The sequence below is a fragment of the Labrus bergylta genome, chromosome 11 (genome assembly GCF_963930695.1).
Source record: "Labrus bergylta chromosome 11, fLabBer1.1, whole genome shotgun sequence".
In the NCBI taxonomy this organism is placed as follows: domain Eukaryota; kingdom Metazoa; phylum Chordata; class Actinopteri; order Labriformes; family Labridae; genus Labrus; species Labrus bergylta.
In genome coordinates, this window is record NC_089205.1 from 20,567,834 (window position 1) to 20,595,592 (window position 27,759).

Sequence of the window (27,759 nt, forward strand, 5' to 3'; positions counted from 1 at the left end):
GTGTGTGTGTGTGTGTGTGTGTGTGTGTGTGTGTGTGTGTGTGTGTGTGTGTGTGTGTGTGTGTGTGTGTGTGTGTGTGTGTGTGTGTGTGTGTGTGTGTGTGTGTGGTCATGTGCCTGCTCCTGACGCACACAGCCTGATATATGACTTGCTAAATGCAGCAGCTTGTGTTGCTGTAAATAACCGGAAAGCTATTAGAAAAGGTTGGACAACTGTAGCAGGCGATATAGACCCCAGACTCAGGCACGTGGACACACACCAGAAGCACCTTAATCCAATAAATTCACACACACACACACACACACACAGGTACATAGACAGATGGTCAGATGAGCAGACACAGGCTGTTAAACACCCCCAAACCCCTCCTCTTTACCTCAGCCAGGAGGGGACTTGATGTGGTTTGATAGCCACTTGGAGGTTCCCTCCCTTAACACTCCTATTGTGAGAACCCACTTTTGGCCCCCTTAATGCAGAAATGATTGGCACTCTGATGCGATTACCTCTCCACAGTCCTCTATTAAAATCACTCCACCCTAAAGAATAAAAAGAAATTGTTGAGAAAAGGCAACGTTTACCCCGTGTGACTGCAGCCTCCACCTCTCCTGCCTCATTCTGCTTTCAGATTTGTTTCAGCGCTGCACGTTCTGAAGAAGCCCTGTAATTTAAGGTGACCTTCACCTGTACACCCTGGCATGATTATGTCACAAAAGTATAGCCTGCATGCATACATATCGATCAATCAAGGGTAAAATATACATTTAAAAACCACACATAGCTATTTCATGCAGTGATGTATGTTTTTATAGGGAAAGATTAAATTGAAGTGTTATAGCAACAATTATAGTTCAAATCTAAACCCCATTCTACTTCCATCACACATTGTGTCAAGCCCTCTGACACACGCTCTGACACAAGGAGTAGGAGGAGAAACACAGGCCCTGCATGCACCGTGGTCACTTCTGTGACTACCGAATCATTAAACACGAAAATGAGAAAACTGGCGGTTTTGGTTTGCTTCAAAAAAATCATTAAAGTGGAAACATGTCGTGCTTCACGTCACTTGAACGACATTTCACGCCCTGGGATGTGACTTTTTTTGCATGTGCACATTGTAATTGTGATAGTTACATGATAAATCCTTTAGTCCTAGTAAAGGTATTCTGTTTTTTTTGTACAACCCTCTTTATTCTAGCTTCATCCCTCAATGTTTGTTCCAATTTTAGCTTTCACAGTTTTTGCCGGAGGTCCTCCTTTGATAGACACTCCTGCTTCTTCAGTCAGTTGAACCTTTTATCAGTCAAACGGATTGATGTGATTGTTAATAAGTGACTTTTTTTCCACGATCCCTCACAGGAGATCTAAGTCAGCTTGTTTTTTTTTATTGCACAGCTGTCATGCCAGATGTTGATTTGGACTCAGTTTCTGTACAAGGAAAGGTCAATATGTGGTCAGTAGGTAAATGGGTTTTTATTTATTTATTTCTCATAGTCCACTACACAGCTCCTACGTTGCACCTTTTGTAGTGTCTTTTATTTTTTATTTTTTATTTTTTATTTTTTATTTTTTATTTTTACATTTCTATTTTATATATTGTAATAGCTTCTTATACTGTTTTATTTAAGTTGTTGCTAGTTCTGTGTTATTTCCTTGTTAATTGTTTAGCACACCAAATCAAATTCCTTGTATGTGTAAATATACTTGGCTATAAAACCTGATTCTGATTTAAACCATCAACCTTGAAATCAAAACACATAACCTGATTCCTGGGCACATATCCTGATTGTTGCGCCTGGAGAGCTACAAAGTCAGTTGTTTGAGTCTGTTATTGACTAAAGCGTTGTTTGAGATTATTATTTTTGGTGTCTGACATATTCTTACCTATAGAGATGAGAAGATTCATGCAACTTTAAAATGTGTATGCTAAATAGAATGTGCATTTGGTTAACTTAGCTTAGCACAAAGAGTAATAAAAGGATAAACTGCTAGCATGATGGACTAAGAAATAGTTTTTAGTATTTTATTTTGGTACATATTAAATAAACAAAGCTTATATATATATATGTTGATTGGTGAGCTTAAACTGTGCCTGTAGGTGGATTTTGTGAATTTTAGGCAGAGCAAGCTGTTTTTATCTCTTTCTACTAAGCTAGGTAAAATGTTTTATCGACTTGGGTTTATGCAGACAGACATAATATTAAGTATCAGATGGGACACTACTAGCTACTGTGTGTGTGTGTGTGTGTGTGTGTTTAAGTCGGGAACGATCATGTGGCTCACCAAATTTAACTCCAGCTCTCTTCTTTCTCTGCATGCATCAGTATATTTTCACAGACTGCTCAAATGTCTCTATCATACAAAACTTCCCTTCAGTGTCCCCCCTTTTTAATATCACCAGCATATGTCTTCCACTTATCCTGTTCCCCCCCCATCTCTCTCTCTCTCTCTCTCTCTCTCTCTCTCTCTCTCTCTCTCTCTCTCTCTCTCTCTCCCTCTCTCCCTCTCTCTCTGTGGGAGGCCCAATGGTAGCTGAAAGGGGATTTATGGTGAATGGCCGTTGGCTCTAAATGGGATGTTTTATTCAGTGGTAGGAGGAAGTCACTGCCTTTCTACCGCGCTCCAGAGCTTAGCTTTAAAACACATGCTTTCACACGCATATGTTCACCCAGCTGAACAGAAGCTATTAATGTCACAGTATGTAATTAACAACATGTTGAATTAAAGTGACTGGACATTATTTACAAAAAAAAGTACTTTTACAGGTGCTACACACACACACACACACACACACACACACACACACACACACACACACACACACACACAATGTAAAAGGATGATTTATAAACCGACTCTGACATTTCCTCTTACATTCAGAAACAGCAAGGGCAGACATGACAGACTGACAGAGGTGGACGGGATGACATCTCCTGACAAAGAGTCAAACACAGAGGGAAGAATAATGACAACTTCTGCAGGAACTCCGGAGTAAACTCTTTTGTGTGTGTGTCTGTAAATGTGTGTGTGTGTGTTGAAAGTCAAGGTCACCTCGGTGGGCTGCATTTCTCTCCCTGTTGTCAGTGCGAAAGCTGACAGCTACAGTATGCGCCCAGTTGTGAGTTTTCAGAAATTGAATTCTGTCCGTATGTCTGTCTGTCTTTCATTGGTCGTTGCTTTGTGTAAATTTGTCAGTTCCAGAAAGTAAAAAAATGCAAGCTTGCGGATGTGTATGTTTGTGCATGCACACAATGTTCTGAGTGTGTGAGACAGAGAGCTTATTCTTGTGTAAATTATGCAGTCAGAATAACGGTGAGAATATTCATTAGCTGTGTACCAGTGACAGTTACCCATGTACCTGTCACTCACAGGCTCTGCTGGGTGCACTTTGGCGAATACTACAAGCACAGCCTCAATTCTTCTTTTTTTGCACACGTTCATGAAAATATGATGTGCTGTTTGTGTTGTTCTGCATCTGCATTGAGAAATTTGTGCTTTTCTGTAACCTTTTCTTTATTTCTATTGACACCATGTGTCCATGTTTGTGCAGGTATGTTCAAGTATAACTGTGTGCTTCAGCTTAGGGGGTGTTGGTGGTGCTGATTTATTTATCGCATCCGCCCTTAGAGTCATCATGTAAGCAGGATACACTCCAGCTTGTCTCCTCTGTGTGTGTTTATGACCTCACGTTGATGCTTTCGTGGCACAGCTCCAAAACTTTGTGCTTTAATTCTTGCACAAGTCCTGCTGCAGAGACAGGTGTACTAAACATGACTTATCCCTCACCCCCCCCCCCCCTTTCCATTCCCTCACTACCGCCACCACCACCACCACTACTGCAAACTAATTGAACCTGTGTGTCTGTTTGTTTGTGTGTCTATACACTTTCCCACATATATCCCTGGAACTAATTTCAACTTCATTCTCCCTCTGCGAGTTGGAGAGCAAAGCCAAGTCGTGCAGTAGCTCAACATGGAGCCGTAAACACAGCAGGTGAAATGGGGCTCGGAGAGCAAACACAGCTCTCTCCGAGCTCTGTAAGAATATTCAGATAGTTTTCATTTTCCACAAGATTGGCTAAGGGTGATGCCTACTGAGACAGGGGAGACAGTAGAAAAAAAATACAACTAGGAGACCCGTGGGGGGGCAAAGGGAATGTGTGTTTGTGTCAAACATCGCCATTATTCAGCCCCTTATTGAGGCTGAGGGGAAGCAGATGGTTTGCAAGAGGAATGACTATGTATTTTCTTCTGGCTTCTTGCATGGGGGATGTCATCTGTTTTTGCATATTTCTCTTCTAATTTGCCTGTTTGCACATTACAGCATAATGTATTTACAATGTACATTACCTGGTGTGCTCATGTTTTCATGGATCCTGAAGGGCGGAATAACATCATATGACCATTTTTGAATCAATTATAGGAAGCCAGGGTTAGAAAACACTCCAAAATGTTACGACCTTCAGAAATAATAAGCAGAAGGACAAAAAACTAGATAACGAATTGAGTGAATTTATAAAATAAAAAAGAGGGAAAAGGAAAGAACACTCAAAGGAGCTTTTGCCTCCTCTCCAAACTCTACATTTGACCTTTGGTAGAGGAACATTTTTTTTTCTAAATCCTTTAAAATCCACATGTCCTTCAGTGTCTTTGTGTGTCTACCTCTGCTTGTATGTCCTCTATTACTTTCTCTCTCCCTGTGGGCCTAACGGTGAAAACATGTCCTTAACCTGTGTATGTGTGTACATGTGTTTGCATGATTATTAACAGCGTGGATGCATTTTTGTAGCTCCCTCTGTAAAGATGAATCCTGTTGCAGTGTAGCCGAGGGGTTGGATAGCAGAGAGAGACAATCCCACTATTAGAGCCTCCACCAGCAGACACTATTCTTAGCTCAGGCAATCACAGCACTCTCATTATTACTCAATAGGGTGGAGGCATGCAACTCATGATCTCTCATCATCTGTTCTGCCTCCAGCAAAAGAAATGCTCTCACACAAGATTTTTACACACAGACACACAAAGAGTTGCTTATGACGACTTATTGTATCTGATAATTTTAGTGTTGTGGAATGACTGGATAGATGAGAGAGGAGGGGCAGGAGGAGGAGGCGTTCATCAATTCTAATTGTAGCACACGTATCACTGCTGATAAAGCTCCTTAGTTCTCATACTCAGCAATAGAAAATTAGTTTATGTGTTGCAGATACACTAATTGATATTCTCATTGTATTCTGTGGTGATAAACATCTCGTGTGAGGGGAACTGTGCTGGAGTAAGTGAATGTACATGTTAGAGTCATGTCAGACCTGAGGGAAAATTGAATAAGTAGCTGCTAATGAGCTTTTTGTTGAAGGGGTGCCAATCCAAAAACGTTGTCAAGAGTATTTAATTTTGTACTTTGTTTTTGGTAATACATTATGTCAAGTCTTTCTAAACAAAAGACGCAATTGTGACTGGATTGTGTTGATGTTAAGTCCTATGCTTTACAAAGTGAATTAGTACGAATCAATAATGGGACACAAGTAAATGCAAAAATAAAAATTGTACTTGAAGTTGATGTGCACAGGTTATTGTGACATTCTTTTCAAGTTTGATCAACAATCTCTAAAGTGAAGAAATGCAACAGCTTACCAATATGAGTACCCTCAAATCCCATTATCAAAAAACGTGTTGATTTTTACATTGTGGAATCTGTATGCGTTGTCTAAGGCAGTAAATATACTCGCTTTTTAAGGATGTGTGGGATGTAAACAACAGACCTGGTGAGACCTGAGGGGGTTCCTACGACTGTATGTTAATTCTGAGACCAGAAAAGTGATGGCAGTGCCAACATATTTGGTTTTAACGGTGAACAGAACACACTATCAGCTGATTGTCTCCACTCTGTTTCACCATCATTTTCCTCTGTGCATGGACATGTTCTCAAATTACGTTCTTCTAAAATAGAATAAACTGTCACTAGCTATTTTGCCAGGCATGTTTATCACTGTACAGTGGCAATGGCACATAGTACAAATGTGGGTAATGGCAGACTTGGTCCGTAAGCTTGTCTTCTAAACTTCCTGCCATTGTTGTCCCCTGCTGCTGTGTTGACCTTCTCACATCCCTACCCTACTGCCTCTCCACTGCCCCTACAGTTCAGCTGCATACTGCTCTTTTGTTAAGCTGTAGCCTTAATTCTTGACGATGTGCACAGCTGACGCACCAATATCTCAGGGGGCTTATCCTAATAAATAGCCTAAATACTACAAACAGACACACATGCACATGTGAACAAGTAGGTAAAAGCAAGTATCTCCAGCCTAAAAGGACAACTGTCAAAGCCAAAGAAAACTACACTGAACACATTTTTAAAGTGCACAAACCCTTGAGTTGACATCACTTACAGCCTAAAAACCATACGGCTATGGTTGCCTCATCTTTGCCCGATCTTCAGCGAGCGTGATGTGAGACGTTTCCCCCTCACCTGTTTAAATGCAGCTCAACAACTTAGCACTACGAGATTTAGATAGCAACATAGCCCTTTTTAGATTAAACACCTTAACATCTTTGGATTTATCTGAGTAGTTTAGAAAAAAAAAGAATCAGAGAGGGGGAGATAATGAGAAGGAGAGCCAGGAGGAACAAGAGACGCTCCCCTCCTTGCTGCTCCCTCTGTCATGCCTGTGTGTTTGTGGGTGTGTTGGACAGGCAGAATGGCTTGTTTATGGGCAGATTAATTGCTTTTATGGCCTTGTTTCTCCCTGTGAATGGTGCTGGGTGTTTTAATGAACACCCATGCTGCCTGCCTGCAGTGCCATTCATGCTGCTGCTTTTCAGAGCATGGCCGAGCTTTAGCTAGAGCTTTCTACAGTTTAACGGTTCCTGCATGGCACTGCACAGGTAGCTGGTTTCACTGGCGTGTGTGTATGTGTGTGTGACTGTGACTGTGTGTGTGTGTGTGAGGCCCAGCATAGGTGGGTTGTTCCTCTAAAGGCCAACAGGGCTGAGGGCGAACCAGCAGCTAACTGGACCGTGACTTTAATCATTTCCTGCTGGGCTGAGGAAAGGTAAGCCAGGATTTCCACAGAGCCTAGCTATACAGTCATAGAGACAAAGATTCTTCAAAAGACTTTCAGAGGGGAAGATGGAGCGATAGCTTAGAGAGGAGGTGAGAGCGACCGTTTAGTAGAGAGGTTGAAGGAATTAATACTAGATAAGCCGGTTTCACACAGCGGCTTTACACGGATCAATTAAAAATCAAGCAAAGTCCCCTCCTCTCTAGTTCTCTGCCCTCCCCCTCTCACCTCATCACCTCTAATCATGCATTACTTGTCTCTCGCTCTCTTTTTTTTTTATCTCCTTTTGTCTTCATCCCTGTTCCTCTCTTCCTCTCTCTTCCTCCTCTCTCTCATTAATCAGGTCTGCAGGCTTTCTCTCCTTCCTTTCTACTTCATTAAGCCTGAAACAGCGATGGCCCTCTGCTAATGGACAGTCTCAGCTCTAACTCACCGCTCCGGCCAGGCTATAATTGTTGGCGTGTGTGGGTTTTTAATTTTGTGTGTGACAACTATAAGTGAGCTTGTACACCCATAGTTTTATCACTAACGTTTAATGGGTTTTGCATTTTTATTAATTGGTGGTTTGTGTTCAGTTTTAGAGCCAAATTCACACGGCTAGGAAAGCAACCAATAAATAATGATAAACATGACTACTATGAGGGCTAAAAAACACAAAAATGAAATAATCGTTCATTAATCGTAATCGAGGTAAAATGTTTAAGTATTTGTGATATTGATTTGAGGTCATATCGCCCAGCCCTAAATACAACCTATTCTTTTTTTATTCACATGATGAAAATGTTCTTTGACTTTGGAGGATCTTTGTCATGATTCAGGCATGCGGTGACTGCACATTGATGCAGTTGGGTAGGGTCTGAAAAAAACACAAAAATGTCAGATTAATGTAAAGATCCTGAAGCTCGGTGGTACAAAGTAAAAAGTTTATTTTATCGATTTGATCATTGTTTTTTGTTAAATTGTCCCCTGCAAGTTTTAGTGCAATACTAAACCACTGGTGGACTGTTTTAGGGCCAGATGACACCTTTTAAGTCCTAAGTGTTCTTTGGTTTGTAGGTGCAATCTTATCTCTCTCTGGATGGAGCCTGAACGTAAGCCCTGTTCTGACTCCATCCACTGAGACTTCTGGAAACTCATTTTCACAGCCAGGGGAAGGCATAAATAAAAAACACTAAGGAGCTCTTTAACAAAACTTGTTCATTCGAAAAATAAAGTCCCAAATAGGATCATATCAAATTGAACACAAATCCCAGAGGGGACTTCATGTTCCTTAGGCTGCATCTCTTTTACAACTGGTTCCACAACTGCCTTTACAATGTCATTAAGCAATGCTGCCGATCCGTTTCTTTGGACCATAATGCCCAATAAAAGAGGCTTTATAGTTGCATACTTTTACCTTCAGATCTTTGCATATATATTGCTCTCCATCCAGCCGTGCAGTCGTTAGTACAGTGGTGTTCTGCTCAGCTGCAGCGGAGGACAGGAAGTATTGAGTGGTGTTGTAAAAGCAGCTGCTTTACTATGTGTTTGTTCTGGCATGTTAACGGCGGGCTTTACTGCTCTGATTATGGCCCACCAGGGGAGCTGGAAGAGCTAACTATACAAGGAGAACGCTGCAGGCAAAGAGGGCGGGATGAAGAGGTGACGTGCGTTACCTCAGGGTCTGCGTGCCTTTGCAAAGACCGACTATCAACAAAAATCTTCTTATTACATTCTACTCTGCTGATTCCCCAGTGACATATTTTAATATTTATAGTGTATTTGTGATGACTCTGATTTCCAATGATAAATAATATCACTGGTCTTAACTTTAAGTGTATTGTCTTAAAGTCAAATAATGGGAGGAAATTGTTAGTCTGCAGACGCATAGTCTTTTCATTCTTGCAAAAAAAAATCAAAAATTTTCTGAGTGAGCTGCATGAGTGGATGCAAACAAACATATTTGTCAACCAGACTTTAATCGGCAAGCTCCCTTGTAAATATATCCTGCTTCCACTGCGTGACTCGTTGGCTCTTCGTGCACATATTGAAGCTGCTTCATACTCTTCTCTGCTTGCCAGTTTGTTCTTCTTCACTTCACCACTCATTCGTTGATATTGTGAATACATCAGATTACACGTAGCATCTCAGGCCTTGTTTTTTGTTTATGGAATTAATACAATAAATCACATCAATGAGGGTGGCAGGAGCTCAGTGTGTCGGGACTTTGGTTGGGAACCGAGGTGGAAATTGTTCTGGTTGCTTGAGAGAGGCCAGTTCAATTTCTGAGCACTGCCGAGGTGCCCTCGAGCAAGGCACCAAACTCCCAACTACTCAGTCTAGACTTGCATGTGCAACCTCTGACATCTCTCCATACGTGTCTGAAAAACTCTGTGATTGATCAATGAAGTATGTCTTCTTCTTCTTGCTATAACAAAGAAGTGCACGCTCAAACTGCATATGCTCATTCTGTTACCAGGACATCAAGAGACCTCTCAAATGTGTGTGTGTGTGTGTGTGTGTGTGTGTGTGTGTGTGTGTGTGTGTGTGTGTGTGTGTGTGTGTGTGTGTGTGTGTGTGTGTGTGTGTGTGTGTGTGTGTGTGTGTGTGTGTGTGTGTGTGTGTGTGTGTGTGTGTCATTTCCTGCATTCTGGTGAATTTTTATGCAACAATTTGTGCCTTTTCTGAATTAATTTATGGCGGAAATTTCTTTACTATGTATAGGAAATTATAATTATTTTTGAATTACTATTAATTATTCAACTGTATTGTTCATAACTTTCTGCATATTCAGAACATTACAGGTGTTTTGGGATGTTTTTTTAGGAATTATGTACATCTCAAATCAAATCTATTAGAGAATGACACCTTGTTATAGCCTTAGTGTCCAAAATGTAAAACTACATAAAAGCCGTTGTTATGGCTGACTAATCTTTCACTCACTATTTTGAAAAAATTGTCCGTTATTGTCCGTGTTTATTGCACTTAAAATCAATTGATAGGCAGGCTATATAAAGAATAATATCATCAAGGCATGTAGATGTATAGCCTGCTGTTTTTATTAAAATGTTGGCAGGCAGAAGACAGAACAATTACACAATGAATAAAGCAATAACGTAACACTGCCAAACATCAAAATGACAGTGGACTTTAGGGACTTCTGTTCTGTGTTGTTTAGCACTTAACTTTTAATCAACAGCCTAAATCATGGTTGAAAGTTAAATGAGTGATACCTTAAACAATGTTATTTAGTTATGCTGGTTCAGAAGCTCTCTGTGTTCAGAAGCTCTCACATCCCCTGCGTCCCCCCCCCCCCCCCCCCCCCCCATCTACGCCTATGCCCCTAGCAACTCCTCCAGTCTCCCACAAACTGACCCGTCCACCATGCATCCTCTCCCCTTTACCCCACTAGTCCATCCATTGGCTTGTCTTTTATAAAGTTTTGTATAATGGTGATGCAGTGATGTGTTGCTGTATCTTTTCTCCATACTTTCCTGTGAGCTTGTTCGACCGTCTTTAAGTTTACTCCATGCTCCTTTCCTTTATCTCAGTGTGCAGCTCCTCTCCTCTCTGTCTCTGACACCGTCAGTCATTAGTCTAACCCCCAGAGCAGAAAGAACCTCTCTGTGTGTATATACGTGTGTCATCTGTATGTGTGTGTACGTATTAGAGAGAGTCCCAGCCAGTTTGGATAACCAGGTCACACAGGGACGACATTGCCAGAGTCTGGACACTGAATTCCCATGGGCATATCTACACACATACAGGTGCAGGGAGGTGTGTGTCTGGTCAAAAATAACTAAAGATAACAGCACCTGTCTTGGTTACTATCACACACACACCCACCCACCCACATACCCACACACACACACACATACACACATTCTCACAACACCCGGTGTACTGACAGGTTGTGTGTCCCAGTGGCAGAAGAGAGCAATGAGGATGTGAGGATGATGGCAGAGATGGCGCCGGCTGGCTGGCTGGCTGGCTGGCTGGGCCAAATGACCCCAGGGAGGTTTGACTGATAGAGGCTTCCTCCAAACCCTCTGGATTGTGTGTGTGTTTCTGTCTGTGTGTGTGCGTCTGTATATGTGTGTTATAGAGAGAGGGATGTCTACATAGTACAGCAGATGGTGTGGTTGTGTCAGTTAGGTTAGCTTCAGTGGTGGAGTGGATCATGACAGCTTTGTGGCTGACAGGAAGAAGACTGAGCCTCAAGGTTAAACCATTGTTGAGCATGTAGTGCCTGTTCTTTGTCCAAACAAAGCTATAGAGAGATAATCCATAAATAAAGTGAGGGACATTATGTTTAATCAGTTTTATGATGGCTAGCATATTGCTCTATGCTCTGAACCAAAAGGAAGCACAAAAACTACTACAAAACCAACATTACCAAACTACTACAGCTACATGTTGTCAGTGATAATAATTGTTTTGAATCTGCAATATCTGCAGGTTTTTTTTTGGTGGTATTAAGCCTTTAATAGAAGTATATTCAACAGGTTCAATGCAGAGCTTCTGTTTCTTTTATTGTTAAATACATAATATAGTGTTTATCCTATTTTCAGTTTTCTATTTTTCATTATGGCTGGTATGTTTGGATATGCTCTTTTAACTTTTTGTTGTTGCTGTGACTGTTTAGAATGCAGATGGCTGTTGGAAATGTTGTATGCTGCTATCTCCTAACTGTGCTGTTTGTCCTTTTAGCATTGACCTTTCTTTTCAGCCCCCAACTCCCCCAGCTCCCCCCAAAAGGCTTTTGTCTTTGTCTTTGTAAATAAGAATCTGTTCTTAATGACCTGCCTGGTTAAATAAAGGTGAAATAAAATAAATAAACTTAACAATAATCAGTCATGAGATAAGTCAAGAATACAAAAAAGTAAGCTTAAGCTTTAAAGAAGTCAAATACAGTCCCTTTTACACTGAGTACACCTATCTCTCCTCCCCCCCCCCCCCCCCCCCCCAAAAAAAAAAAACATGGATTTTTTTAGAAATAAAAGCTGAGTTTTAGTAATTGTTTCCCTCCTCATAGTTGCATGTTGTACGTCTGCACGATGTAAATGAACTCAAATTGCCTGCTTAGTTACAGGTTAAACAGAATGCATGCTGTATGTGTTTTTGTTGTTAGTGTCCCATATGCCAATGTTAGGGTGTAGCTTTCTGGAAACTGTGTATCTAAGTTAATTGAGTTCATCAGTAAAAACAAACACAGCTTGCAAGCAACTCTGCAGAGCTGGAAGGCGACAGTCTGACGACCCAGCACACCATCAGGAAGCTCATGAAGTATTGAAGAGGGGAAACCAACTTAGACTGAGAGACTGTGGAGGGAATACACGAAGGGATGAGCGTAAAAAAGTTGACACAAAGAACTGAGAAATCATGACAGTGCATCATTTTTGTCAAGTTGCTGGTGGAGGAGAAAAAGGAGGATTATGGCTTTGTCCATGTTTTTATGTCTCTTTTCTTTCAGTCATTCTGTCCCCTACATCGAGTTGAGGGAGCATTTAGATTAGCAGCAGAGCTATTTAAATCATGTGTGTGAGTGTTGGTGTGTGCGAGTGTGTGTGTGTGTGTGTGTGTGTGTGTGTGTGTGTGTGTGAGATCAGCTGGAGGTGCAGGGGACAGATTTACACCCCATGTACAGGAGGGATGAAGGCCATTTTCCCAGGCAGGCCATTCCTCTCTCTTCTGCGTTTCCCTGGCTCACTCTCTGGAGTCAGTCCAGTTTAATTTCTTCGGAGCCCACAGGCTTGTTCTTTCACCTCCACATCCTTTCTTCCTTGCCGCCAACGAAGGACCTACTTTCCCATTTTAACTCCCTCGCCGGCTCTTAACTGAATCACTTTCTGTCTTTCTGCAAAGTGCTGCATCTTTATCTTTCTCTGCCCTTTGTCCCCCGTAGCGCAGGTTTCTAACCTTTCAGAGTGTCAGTCACTCAGCCCCGCCTCTCCTTCCTCTGTCTCCTGTGATGACTCTCAACAACAAGACTTTTTAAAATCCTTTTTACATTTATGCACTGAATATTCTGCACAACAAAAAGACAATTAATACAATAAAAGTCTCCAAAAATGCATTTAAAAGAAACTACAACTAAGGCTCTGCTGATTTAAATTATAGAAACACTATTGTTGTATAATCAAATAAATCCCTTCTGTAAACTTTTTTTTTTTCTTTGGAGTCAAATCAGGTCGTTGATTGTCCCATTATGCGCAGCTGGCTTAAAAAACTATTACCAAAACAAATAAGACAGCAGTGACACCCAGCACAACTGTAGAACAATAAAAAATTATACGAAACACAACTCTGAGGCAGTAAAAACAATAATTCTGGAGAAACGGTATAAAAATAATAAGCTGTATAAAAAGCCTGAGAAGCATGAAGTGGAGATAAAATGCTGAGTGCAGCTGATGAAGTGGATGAGCTATTTTATGTGGAGTATGTATACAAAGGCAGCCTTTTAGTGGTGTTGTTCTTATAGCAGAGGATCTATAGCTACTGTGAGAGGCAGCTCAGGATAGTATTAGATGGTTTTGGCCTTCCTCAAGCCCGGCCTGTTGTAAATATTGTGAAACTGAGTTTGACTGTGCCCACATGTCCTGCTTTAAACACCATCAAGCCTGTTATGACTATTCTTTAAAGTCATCTTTACAAAAGATCATTTATTTTTATTTTTTAAACATTATTAACCTGATAGTCATCTGACAGTGTATGAATATAAATATATATATATATATTTTTTACATTGAGCTCAATATGTAGGGGCTTGTGTTGGTAACCGGAGGGTCGCCAAGTCCTGGTGCGTACCAAAATATGTCTGGTAGTTGGAGAGATGCCAGGTCACTTCCTGAGTACTGCCGAGGTGCTCTTGCGCAAAGCACAAACCCCCATCAGCTCTGGCGTGCTCCCTGAGTAGGACTGTGTAGCAGCCCCACTCTGACATGTCCACAGGTACTGTTTGTGCATGTGTGTATTAGGGACCTACGTGTGTGAGAAGCATGTCTCTCATTAACAGAGTGTAGTCTAGAATTTCCCTCAGGGATAATTAAGGTATAAATTAAAAATAAATTTATAAAAAAATAAATAAACATGAAACTTTCTAAAACTGTTTAGTCCTTTGCAAACTATTTCGGATTACATTTTGCAATATGGACTGACTTTTGACTACTTTTGTAGAAAAGGAAATACCAAGCACTCAGTCTCAGTCAACCTTAAAGCCTAGACTGCCGGCCTTTTATGGCCTTTTCTATGGACTCCCGCAATATGATGTATGTCTGTCCTGATTCCTGTCCGGCTCCGGGAGAAAGAGTCCAGCAGATATCTCACAGCATGATCGAATCATCATCTCCCCCTTTTCCATCTCTCTTAACTCCCTGATTTCTCTTTTCATCTCCTCCTCTCGCCTGTCTTCTTTTATTTTCGTTTTGATTTTGGAAAGTGGAGTTAAGGAGCAGAGATTGATGATAGAGGTGGAGATAGGAGGTGGAGATAGGGGGGAGGGGGGGCAGTATGGAGGGCTGATGCTCTGTATTTGGCTGTCAGCAGCTCTATTTCCTCTGTTGTTGTATAGTGTGCTGTGGGTTCAAGGTCTCTTCTCCATCAGCACCTTCCACTCCGCCTCTCTGCTCCACCTGACTCTACCATAAATCCACCAACACACATATATACACACTCACACACCCACACATACACACACACACCCACCAATCAATACAAGCCTGCTTGGCACTGCCAAAGCCCAAAATGACTATAGATTTTCTGTCGACTCTGCCACTAAATTATGCAAACCTCTGGTTTATGTTTCAGTACTTTTTTTTGGCATTCCTACTCCAGATACGGGACGGGGTTTTCCACTCAGGCAGGGATGTTGTGAATAACGAAAAACAGCTTTTGGACTGGAGGAATTCGTCTGACAAGACGTACAGAATGTGGTTTAGTGCAGAGTAATTGCAAAATGTATACTGTTATAGATTTTAAAATCAATAGCATGTATTAAGATTGTTGTAAATGTCCTGCTGAAGTCAGGGATTTGTTTAAGTGGTGAATAATGTGCTCCGGATATCAGTGCTGGATGTAGCATGCACAAACAACAACACACACACATATACACACACACACATAAACATAATCAATTATAAAACCAGTGATGCAAATATAAGAAATCAGAATTCCATCAGTTTCTGAAGTTGTCTGAAGGGTTGAATAAAGTTATAAATGCAAGCTGTTTCAGATCATTGAAAACTGACATTAAGAAAGTTAAGGTTGAGATCCATTACAGTGTTACTTTAATGCATTGTCATGTGAAATGTTGGATAAAGGGACTAGAAAAAAGCACGCTTACAGGCTTTTGCAATGCCTGTAGAGTAGCAAGATGTTTAAATTAGACACAAACCCCCAACCTTCGTAATTTCTTGCCTTGTCCTAAGTGTATGTGCATTTTTCTGAGGTTGGCTAATAGTCTGCCGGGCCTGTTGCAGGACAATTAGAAACTCTTGGAGGAAATTGAAATGATCAGCTCAACCAGTCCACGAACAACTCCATTACCAAGAACCCAACGGTCTCTCTCACTCATTATTCCTCCCTCCTCGTTTATACTTGGCTCATCATCTCTACATCATTAACACTTGCTCATTTCCCTGTCTGTTGTCTCTTATCCAAGTTTATATTCTGCATCTCGATTCAAGGTATTCAAGCCTTTTTTTTAGCCATTAGCCATAAATGAAATAGAAGGAAATCAACACTGATGTCTCTTTATGACCTTCAAAAGCAAACTGGAGCATCAGAGAGAAGGGTTTCTATAGAGTTGTTTTCTGTGCCTGTCACCCTTGCTGCAGGAAGGTGTGACTAGGCGGTGACCATTATGCTTTCACAACAGCCTCTTTTTTTCCACGTCAAAGATTGACTGTGACGCTCGACATTTAAAAGAAAAAAGGATAAGAAGTTTTGACATAAAGCCTCCCGCTTTTTCACCAAAATCCAAACAACCCAAAAGTTCCTCACAGGAACTTGAAGTTCAATCTTCTTCATTTCATTTCTCCAACTTTTTGTTCCTGTCTGTCTTTTTCTGCTGGTCTCCAAATTCCCAGATGGCACTTTTTACACAGTTTGCATGAATGTGTCTGACTGGATGAGTATATGTGAAAGTGACAGACTCAATGAGAGACAGACAGCCTGCTGTTCAGGATCGCATTATGGAGGATTTGGAAAGGCTGAGGTGACATTGACTCTCAAAGCAGGAGAGGCTTTAGTGAAGTTTGGGCGGTAACGGAATACGACTGAGGCACAGATTCTCGTTTGGTTGGAGAGAGATTTAGAGGGGGAGTCGAACAGACAGAGAGGGATAAAAACAGCTCCTTAAAGCAAACCATTGATCACTAGTCAAAGTCCTTGATTCTGTCTAATGAGCTGCTTGTTCCTTCTGGGAGGGAGAGTAATGAGAAAAACATTGCTGCCTGCCACAGAGAAAGTGGACACGCAGCCAAACAGCAAAGACCTTTTATTTAAAAAAAAAAAAAAAAAAGATTTGATGTTGCTGCATTTTGACATCAACTTCTAAGACAACAATTCAGAAAGACAGTGCTTTTACAGATACATATGCATATGCATGCATATATATGCTTATTTACATTTCAAAGGGTGCTTTTCTAAGACTCCTTCATAGCTATTAATGGTGCAGCATGTGTATCACTATGTATTGAATATTAAACAGCTGAATTACCTCGGCGGTACAGCCATTTCTCTTAGTACATCTAATAGATGTAATATATCCAAGTGTGAATCTCTTTATAGGCCAATCTGCCATATAATAGATGCAATATATTCTTTCATGCATACTTTATTATGCAGTTATAGTCCAGTCAAACAAAAAGTCAACTAAAGGTTCAGGTTTGACCAGAAGAGAACACGCACACGTGCACATCATGACGTAGCCCGTAGCTGCTCAGTGCCCTGATGTGACCCTCTTGGCTCATCAGGAAGAAACTGCTCCACTTAAACTTTGTTGCTCCCTTGTAATTGAATTAGTCTGCTCAATTATGTAGAGGCAGGCCTGTCCTCATTACACAGCACTATTAAAGCAGGAGGAAGGAAGCCGAAGGGAGGAGAGCAGAAGGCACGGAGCGGAGCTAAAAGTCATTTTAGTGGAAGTTTCATCGCCCTAATCTCCCAACGTGTCCGCCACATCTGTACAACAACTGTGCCGTACATCATGAATTATGTCCTGCTCTCTTTTTTGTGCTCTCTCTCCTTGTTTGACTTTCCTCTTTCACTCTCTCTCTCTCTCTCTCTCTCTCTCTGCTTCTGGGCCAAATGCCTGGAAAATGCTGAAGCAGCAATTTGGCTGAGTTCCTGCAAAGCTCACTTCACTAACTTTACAAGAAAACATCTAACAGAGCCAAAATGCTTCCTAACCACTTGCTACAGGGCTCCCTGAGCCCACCACACAGTGATCACATGTCTGCTAAATATTCATTCACATTCACACGCTTAAGGGATCTTTCATTCTGCCAATACCTTCTTCCTGTTTTTGTTCCACATATCTTTGGTGTCATGTTTTCATATTCCATTGTCTCTGTCTGTCTTTCTGTAGGAGCAGCTGAAGAGCCTCCAGATTGGCTTCAAGCACGTCAGTGATGGAGGTTTCCTGCTGCAGTGGTGGGTTTACACACACACTCACACACACTATAAACACAACACATACATGGAATGACAATCAATGTCCTGTGCAGCTGTAAAGGGCCATTCAGACCAAAACATGGCTGTTTAATTAAAGAGAAACTAGACGGCGATTGGACTTGTATGCATCCTCTGAATGTCCGCTACATCCTATTCTCCTCTCTTCTCGCTCAGTAATCATCTGACCATGAACCTGGACAACAACATCAATATCAACATGCCACCAGATGAAACCAAGGTGTTGATGTGAGTAAACTGTTTATGTAAAACTACAAAGGAGCGCTTGTGGAGATTTATTACATACAGTTTGTTTCATTAAAATAGAGAACTGCCTTTCTTGTCACTTGAATTGCCATTAAAGTGTTGAATCTTCTTCTGAGTCAGTAGTTGTAACTTGAGATTAAGAAAGAAACACCAGTTTATCTTTAACTTAATTATTATATGAAAAGTTATCATGTTATAGAATAGCTGATATAAAACTGATAACAGAAGAATCAGCTTACCTCAGTTCAAATGCTCCCATGCTGGTGTCCTCACGTTGTCTCCTCATCACTGCACGCAGCATCCAGCGGGCCTGGCGGGACTTCCTCCAGAGGCAAGAAGTGGAGAAGAGGAGCCCCTCTCCTCCCTCCCTCTCCTCCTCAGACAAGATGAGCATGTCAATCAGCATGACGACCCTGTCGGACGGCAGCACACCTGTAAGTAAGGCCTATGGCCTACATATAATCTACACTACAGACTAAAGGCATTCAGACAATGCTGTGATGGAAATGTGTCTTTGCTTGGGCTGTTGAATTTTAAGGATCGATGATAGACACAGCGGCAGTTGTTGTGATTTTTGAACGTTTGCTGGTTAGGATGTAAAGACTTCAGTTATAAATGTGTTTATATATTTTTAGACATTCAAATCAGGGTGTAAGTGTTGCCGGCTTTATTTTAAGAATTTGGGACATGTTGGGACAAGTGTTGTCCCATTCATGTCCAGAGGGGGGCAGTATCCCATACTTGATGTCTTCAGTATGCAGACTTGCATCCAGCTCTCTCTCTCTCTCTGTAAATGGATACAAGGAGTTGGTCTGACATCCACACACTCTCTCTCTCTCTCGCTCTCACACACACACACACACACACACACACACACACACACACACACACACACAGCACATAGCGCACAGAAATCAGTGGAACAGTCATTCTCATTCAGCACATCTTCTCTTCATTTAACCAGACCACAATAAATCCAGGGGATTTTCCTCACTGCGTCTGTTCTGGTCATTATAATTCAATCCTGACGTCTTCTGCAGCCTTCTGCCTGAATAGCAAGTGTGTGTACACTTCTCTGCTAATCTCCGAGCCTGGAGTCAACAGGCAGGGTTAAATCTCCGAGACGGCTGGGAGAGTTGTGTGTAAGAGCGCACTTAGGTGGTACTTGTCCAACCCAATTGCTACAGAGAAAAGCTTTTACACAGAGGAAGACTGTTTGATTTGGATTCATGTGGATAAAAAGCAGGTCAGAGGGGTTTAAAGTGAAGGGAATTCAGAGTGGGCTCTCTTCACAGTTGTTAGTTTTACAATAACTTGGCATGTGAGCAGCTGGCGGATAGTTTTTCAGGCCAGGGAGGTTGTGGATGAAGCCATCAAGAATTCTATATGGTTGACACACACGTAGGCCTGTAGTAAATATTGGTTGTGTATGAGATCCTTTGGGATGGCGAGGAAATGCTTAGCTCAGTGACTCTCCGGCCAGACGATCATCACAGAGAGAAAGAGGTGTGTGTGTGTGTGTGTGTGTGTGTGTGTGTGTGTGTGTGTGTGTGTGTGTGTGTGTGTGTGTGTGTGTGTGTGTGTGTACACTTGCTCCCTAAGGTCACAGAAGATAGAGGAGTGCAGCAGTGAGGAAAGGAAGATGAAAAACAGATGTTGGTTCACCGGTTAAATGTGCTGACGCTGTAGATCCGCCCTCCTGTGTGGGGAATCGAGGGCTCAGCTTCTTCTCTTGTAATACTTTTTTTTTTTTTTTTTTGTACCTGATTGATCAGAACAGTATGTGTGCCTTATTTTCTCAACTCTGCCTTGTTTCATACGCTCTCCCTTCTTTCCTTTTTTCCCCCCCTCTTTATGTGATTGTCTTATCTCTAAAGCGATTCATTTGGTGGATTTGACAGCTCCGCCCATGTTAGAGTTTCTAACAGTCTGATTTCTGTCAACCCAGCAATATTATTTTTACACACGCCAGGGCACACACACACGCATGACACACACTAACACACATACACATGCACCCCAGAGAGAAGACACAGCAATGTAGCAACCATCTCTAAAGTGATTGAATTTGTAACCTATGAGCCTGTAACATCAGTCTTTGACAAAACCCCACTGCATGACACTTTGACATGTCTGTGTAGTTCTTTTTTTCTTTTGTCTGCTAATAAGCAAGCAATCTTCCATTTGCTGTGTTTTTTTTCGGATTGATGGGCGTGATATTCTCACCGAGACAAAGTTGACATGCGACTCGTTATTGTGTAAACGATCTCTCACGCTGTAACTCAGCTCAATCATTGCCACGACAAAACCGCAAAATTGAGCCGCTCTGGATATCTCTCTTTATGATCGATCCCTCCGCTCCCAACGCGCCACCATAGAGGGACGCAGAAATTATAGGTTTCATTAAAAAGGAACCTAACAAAACTCTGGCTTTTATGCCCAGATATGAATCAGCTGTCTGAATTTTATTGTTTCATAATACTGTATAGCGTCAACACACAACAACCCCGTTCCTTGGCCACACACATGCACGTACACGCAGGAGAGAGGGCACACACAAACACACACACACACACACACACACACACAGAGACACAGGCACAGACCACTACAGCTTTAATTCCAGACTGTCTAGATGATAGATGTCTTTTTATAGCCAGACATCAATCAATACTGTTTGGGGACTGGCTGCGTGTTTTTCTAACCGGATTGGCACTAAATTACTTGAGAAATGAGGACGAAGAAACAAACAAATAGAGCAGACCTTAACCTACATGAGATGTGTCTTTTTAAACTTTCCAAACAAAAAGCTGTTCAGTCCTATGTTTCAGACTAATTTTTGAGTTTCTTGCCTTTTTATCTTGGCTCATTTGTAGTCTTCATTTGGGCTGTGCGCGCTGTCCATTGCTGTGGTCCTGAAATGGGAGTTTCAGATGTAGTAGCAGAGGTTTAACACCAGAGGGAGATCCTGCATCACAGTTTTTGTTTGAGTTTCTTTTGCCTTTCTTGGGATTGGACCAGTTTCTGTTTTTCTTTAGAAAGGCAAAACCTCAAGATCTGAAAATAAATACAACTCTTGTCATGTGTTAAACTTTTCTGTGTATTTATTTGCATTTGAGGGAAACATTTGCTTAAAAGTGCACTGTACTGGGGAAAAACCTATTGTTTGACATCACGTCAGCTTAACAAGGGTATGATAGAAGAGAGAAGATATATGCAAATGTGTGTTTTGGCTGGTGAAGGGCACACAGGAGCAGGTTAGTCCATCTGGCCTGCTAAGGTGCACTGAGACTAGGAGGCCGAGCAGAGCAGCACTGCCTTCCCTCGTCTGCCAGCTGTCACGATTCCCTGTCTGTGCCCTCTCCGCCGATGCTCTCTTAATGCCCCCTCCGTCATTTTCTGTCATGTCATTGTTTATTTCTGCCTTTGCCTTTCATATTTAATGTGTTTCCTTGTTTGTCATCTCCTTCTTTATGCCCCTCTCTCTCTCTCTCTTCTCTCTCTCTCACGTTTGCTCACATTCTCTGTTTCACCCTCCTGCTGTTCTCTTGGCTTTATCAGGTCATGCAGCTGCAAAAAACAGCTACGGAAACCTGGTCGGAGAGATACAAGAGGTTAGACGAAGCTTGAGGAATATTTGTGGTGTTGCTGTATGTGTGCTTTTTAAGTATAGTGCACATATCTAATCATATAGACCCCACAGAGATAAGAGACATTCACCAGAGTTGTATTACCTTTGCAGGGTCCGCAGGTTAACGTTCAGGACTGCTGAGAGTTCTCCTGAAATAACCCGCTGACTTTTTCCGCAGCTGACTAAAATTCATCATTACAAAAAAACCATTAAGAGCTTCAGCAGATTACTGAGCCAGCAGTCGGCACACACTGTACCCTGTGTCAAAGCATTTAACCCCTCACATTCATTTCAACCATCTAATCCAATGCAGGGTGAAAATAGCCGCCCTGTCACCAAGCTCACATAATTTGAATGTTCGCAGTCTTTTTTTTATTCACAGTACAAGCCGACCTTTTATTACTTTAGATGGGAGAAAGCAGGAAAGGTCACATATTGTATCACCCCAGTAGAATGGTTATTAGACCAAGGCCTGAGCATTTTATTGTATGAATGAGTTTCCCTCAGGCTCCCTGTGCCCCTGTTCTTTTTTCTGTTTATTCTAAATTGACCTCATGGGGACTGATTGTTGGACAAAAGGCAGCTCACCAATCTTCATTTGGACAACCCGGGGAAAGAAAAAATCTTTTTCTGTTTGTTTATAGACTTTGCTTCAGACTGTTCGCTTATTTGTAAAAAAATCACAACAGAAATGTATCTGATGTCATGCCAGGTCGTAGAGAAAAACAAAAGCGCACAAAGCAAATTTAAAATTCTAAGGCGTAGTAAACAACCACGTAATTCAGTAAACGATCATTATTATTGCAGTAGTTTTAAAAAATGTACAAGAAGCCAATTTCCTTTTCCAGACATGACGTATGAAATATATATATACTGTGCAGCAACCTCTTCAGGGCCCACCCATCTCTGTAATCACACAACTCAGATCAACACTTGAGGCACATTTTACAACTTTCTTTTTAAATTTCATAACTGAAATATTCTATATAAAAGTAACAAAAACGAATCAGTCCACAATCCAGTCATCATCTATTTGTAAAGCCAACAATAAGTGCATTATTAAATTGTAAAATTGAACCTTTCATGTTTTAATTTTAAATGACCTCTTGCAGTACCTTCACAGTCCATCAGTGGGGGCCACAGCCCTCACTTCAGGAATCACAGCTGTAGTATAGAAATCATTTTTCTTACAACCTTATGTTGCCCGGGCACTAGTAAAATGCCTTGCAGTGTGCTTAACATTGTTTAACATGAGATCATTCTAATTCATTACAATGTCAGCTATCGAGTCAGTGGTCCACTGCACACTGTCACCCCTCCAAGCAGTCCCATTCCCCAGCTGTCTCTCCCACCGCTCCTCTTCCACTGTGGACCACAAACGTCCCTGTGATGATTTATGGTAATTATGCAAATGCAACATAAGGTTTTGGAAATTAATGCTAACCCCCCCGCTAGTCTCATACACTGGAGGATGGGTGTAACTGCAGCCAATGCTTTCGCAATCCTGTTACTGTAATACCAGGGACAAGTGAAAAGCTGAGGTCAGGCGATTAAGGATTCCCTCGAATTAGCTCATGTGTTTAATCATCTTTCTTCATTCATTAGGGGCAAATTGATTGAAGAGGGTTTTTTAAGTAATTCCTTGGGTGTGATGCTGGGTAAGGATGCACATTACATTGACGTCAAAGCTCTTGTTTTAATCTCTCACCTGGATAAGATGTACTGTAATGTAGCGGTACAGCTGTTGGTGTTCTTGGTCTCTGCTCTGTCTGTAATGGGTCGGGCTGAGTGACAGGCCTGGCAGGATGTAAGGGCCACTGCTGTGACACACAAACCAAGGTATTGATTGACAGATTCATAAGTGAGCTCTCACCACTGCATCACCACCTTCTGTGGGCGGACTTTGGATTGTAGAAGCTGCAGAATTGACAACCACATCGACTTAAAACAATACGAGCCTTTCCCGTCGTTGCACTCCAGCTCTTAGTTTCTTAATAAACGCTTTAACCCCCTCCAGACATGTGAAGGACATTCATTTTATAATTATGTATTAGGGGGACAGAGCGTTCAGTGCAATAATGTCTGATAGGTGGGGGCGGCGAGGTCTGACTCTCTGCTAATCACATGCCAGCGGGCGTCAAGTCCAACATTGGCCCTTTCACACCTGGGACATGTCATGTCATACACTCTGTGAGGGGTGGAATACATATTATGTGCGTGTGTCATGCTTGACACGTGTGTGTGGGTGTGTGTGTGTGTAGAGGTGATAGAGAGGATGAAGGTGGAACTAAAGGCAAACCAAAGTCTTAATTAGTCGAACCCCTCGAGCTTATTCTTTCCTACCAAAAAGACACAAGAGGATCCAGTTGAAGTAGAACTGTAGAGCACTTATCAAATCCAACACAGTGCTTCACAAAACATAAAGGGCAAGGAATATAAAACACAACAATGCAGGAATAAAACAAGAAGACAGAATAAAAAGGAACAACTTACAGCAATGGTTGAATAAAAAAATAAATAAATTCATAAGCAACAGTGACTAAATGTAAAAATTTGATTAAAAAATGTTTTCAAGAGAGCTTTAAAAGAGATTGACTCTGCTCTATTTCAGTTTGTTTTTTTTGTTTACAACTTATAGCAGCTCTTCCTCCAGAGTGACGTCATGTTGCTTCTGTATTATCTCACAGAATCCACAGGGGGTCACTGTTCTGCTGTGTTGGGACTGACGAGCCAAACAGAAAGGGAGAGGTCCAGATCCAGCAAAAACACAGGGTCAAAATGGATCCAAGCTCTACTCCGGAGGGTGTTTTCTCTCCTTCTGTACATCAATATCCATCTGGATTAGAAATCATCGCGTGTGCGGATAGAGAAATTCTGATCCAATTTGTCTAAAACCACAGGGACTCCTGATTACTTTTGTGGAGGACTCTCAGTCAGCGAACACACCTTTCCCCTCCTCTGATAATGCTCGTCGAGGGCCTCTTCTTTCAGCGATAATAACACATTATCATCCTATTTGTAATTAAAAGGAGAGGTGGGCTGTTGCTTTGTTATGCAGTGGCTTCTGTCTCTCTCTCTATCTAGGCTTCCCTCGCTGTGTCTCTCCTCATCTTCGGTCCTCCGCCTCTTCTCCTTGAGCCTTTTAATTTCACGACACTTCAATTAAATATTAAAGTGTTTCAGGGTGACGTCAGACTTGTGAACAAGATGCTTGTTTTTTTTTTCCCAGCCCAGCTCCTATTTGTGAAATTCTCTCATTTTTCTCCTTTTTTTAATTTGAATTTCAGATAGCTTAATTTACCTGACATTGTTGCAAGGAAATACAGCAAAGAAGACATCGGATAGAGATAGAAACAGTGATGATGAAATCTGCTGAACTGAGCACAGGATGAAATCCTTCTGGGCACATTGGTAGGATTTGATTAAATGGTTTTGCTCCCCAATTACTTTTCTGACATTTAGAAGGCTGTTCCATACTTGACCACCTTGAATCATGTCCTCATGAACTGTTAATGAAATATAATTTGATCATATAAATAATTTAAGTGAATACTAGAGCACTGCATATTGGGCTGTATTGTGTGTTCAGAAGGACCAGTGCAAGCACTTGTGCTACTCTAGGTGATGAGTCTTGCCATCCCCACTGTTGCAACATTATATACTAGAAACAACATATCAGTGACATTATGCCATAAACCAAACTCAAATAATCGTGTGCACAAGGCTTCTTAAATTGTCAGCAATATGATAGTATGCAGGAGTCAACATGCGGGCATTTCGCAGCTTCATGTAAAAATAACGCATAGGCCTATAAAACTAACAGGTATGCATGTTCAGACTAAAGGCTTGTTGAATTTTGGGTAAGTAAGAAATTACATAAAAAGTCAATGGCAAGACCCAAGGAATGGAAAGACCCATGATTTGCTTTGGGCGATGCTAACACATAAAATCTGGAAAATGTATGTCTTCACATGATACATGCAGCGGTTATATTTCTCTACTTGATGGGATCTACCAGGACTGATCCATCCATTCTTCACTCAACAAACACATATTTTAAAGGTTGCTTTCAGAGAGAGCTTACAAAGCATGTTTTCTACTATTTAGGCTTCTGCATCATGATGTTGTTATCTCGTGCAAACATGAGTTGATTTAGGTCAGAGAAATCTCCTCTTGGTGATGTTATGAACTTAAGAAAAATTGGTCTTTATTTCACACACATTTCACTTTTTAAGCCATCGCATGTTCTAACTCTAACTAGCACACGTTTTCTGTGCTTTCAGTCTTCCAAAATAGAAACCAGAGGTCATTTCTATGTTTATTCTACTATAGTTTCTTCTTATCCCGTCTTTCTTCCTCACACTCATACCAAGAGAGCCCTCAACCCTCAACCCCCCCCTCTGATCCCACAACCGCCACCACCACATTATCCCATTGATCTCTACTTGCCCAGCAACACGACCATAATGGATCATTAATGTCTGATTGGAGACAGTGGAGATATGAGGAGCAGCAGATTGAGACAATTACGAATCATCTCAGCTCTGGAATCTATCGATCGGGGCTTTGCCGAGGTAATCAAGGCCACATTAGACACATTCTGCAAAGTGTGGATCTTCATTCCGAAGACAGAGTCCATGTACGATTTCTATAAGAACTATAAGTGGGTCATTGAGTTGATGGATTCTGGACACTATTCACTGAAGGAAGATAAGATGAGGATTTACTACACTTCAGTTCTCTCCACATTCAGACAGTAAAGTCACACTTTATATATGGAAGACAAATGGCTCCGTATTTTTTGTTTCCAGAATGAGAACTTAAAGAGATGAACAGTGGGCCATCAAACAGAAATACAACATCCAGTCAGTTGCAATAAAAAAATGTGTTACTTTTATGAAACTTCTTATCTGTTCCAGTCGGTTAGTTTGCAAAATGATCATTTTAGCAGGATATTAGATTTTGAAACATTATGAAAATTGTCTAATAAGTTAAATAGAAATTATGTCGAGCTATTTAGCTGTCTAAAAAATGAAGCTTGTATAAAATAACAGTTATTTTGCATCTGAGACTAAATTACTTTTATTGGCAGACACAACTACAAGAGTGTTGGAGGTTTGTATTCTAATCAAAGCAATTTAGTTTTTATTTCATAAAATAGTAATTTTGCTTGGAAAGCTATTTGTAATACTTATGACGGATATCTAATTTCCCGCCAAAAAATTATATTCACATCAGGAACTGTGGGATTCCAACATTCAACAACAAAAACTTTACTGTCTGGGGCTCCGATTTAGTTCATCGATGAGATCGTGGCGTCCTGGGTCTCTCAGCATTTGCTGCATGTCACCCCCCCCCCCCCCCCCCCCCCCCCCCTCGTCTCATCTCCAAACAGTTCTTGTCCCTCTCCATGATCCGCTCTGATCAAAGGCAAACACAATTTAAAACAGATCATTTAAAAAAACGTTGCTGTATAGCACTTTTACTTTGCTGCTGAATTTGTCTCCCTTTTACAAGTTATGTTAAAACATACACTTCCTGTTCCCGGGAAAGAAGCCCTTCCCTCTCATTATCGTGCTAGTGCTGACAATGTTTTATTAATAAGGGAATCATCCATGGTCATACTCCCAGCCTTGCACATTAACTGAAGTATTCTCACACTGTACATGCACAGGTACATAATTAAAGGGCGGTAAGGGAAGGTGTAGTAGAATTCATGTGTAAGATTTTGCACATACATTACACCCCAAGAGGAGCTAGGGGTGTGTGTGTGCATATGTGTGCATATGTGTGTGTGTGTGCACGTGTGTGTGTGCACGTGTGTGTGTAGGTGTGTGTGTGTGACACTTGGTGCCAAAGAACAGCCTGCAGCACTGTGCATATGCAGCCTCATTTACCAGATTCCACTCCTCCATTATCAGCAGGATCATTATCCTCTCTGCTCCCTGCTCTTGCTGCTTCACTTCTACAGGGACTCTAGTTGGGAAACCGAAATACAACTTCCAGAATGCTTAATATTCTGCACTCTTTTAGCATGTTAACCTAAGAAACCTAAAATAGTCCACTGCCAAGTGTGAAAGTTCACATATCAGTTTCCTGCAGTACTCTGAAAAGAAATAACACATTTGGTGCACATGTCTTCCCTAACTATGCA

General features: G+C 41.4%; 1 protein-coding gene across 1 annotated transcript in view; it reads left to right on the top strand.

Annotated features, from left to right (window-relative positions):
- The window catches only part of schip1 (schwannomin interacting protein 1), a 209,892-nt gene that overhangs the window by 45,679 nt on the left and 136,454 nt on the right, over positions 1-27,759 (top strand). Inside the window, exons 6-8 of the mRNA XM_020636152.3 lie at positions 17,625-17,689; positions 17,885-17,956; positions 18,273-18,408. Coding sequence (XP_020491808.2) covers positions 17,625-17,689; positions 17,885-17,956; positions 18,273-18,408 — 273 coding nt within the window. The remainder of the gene's footprint in view (positions 1-17,624; positions 17,690-17,884; positions 17,957-18,272; positions 18,409-27,759) is intronic.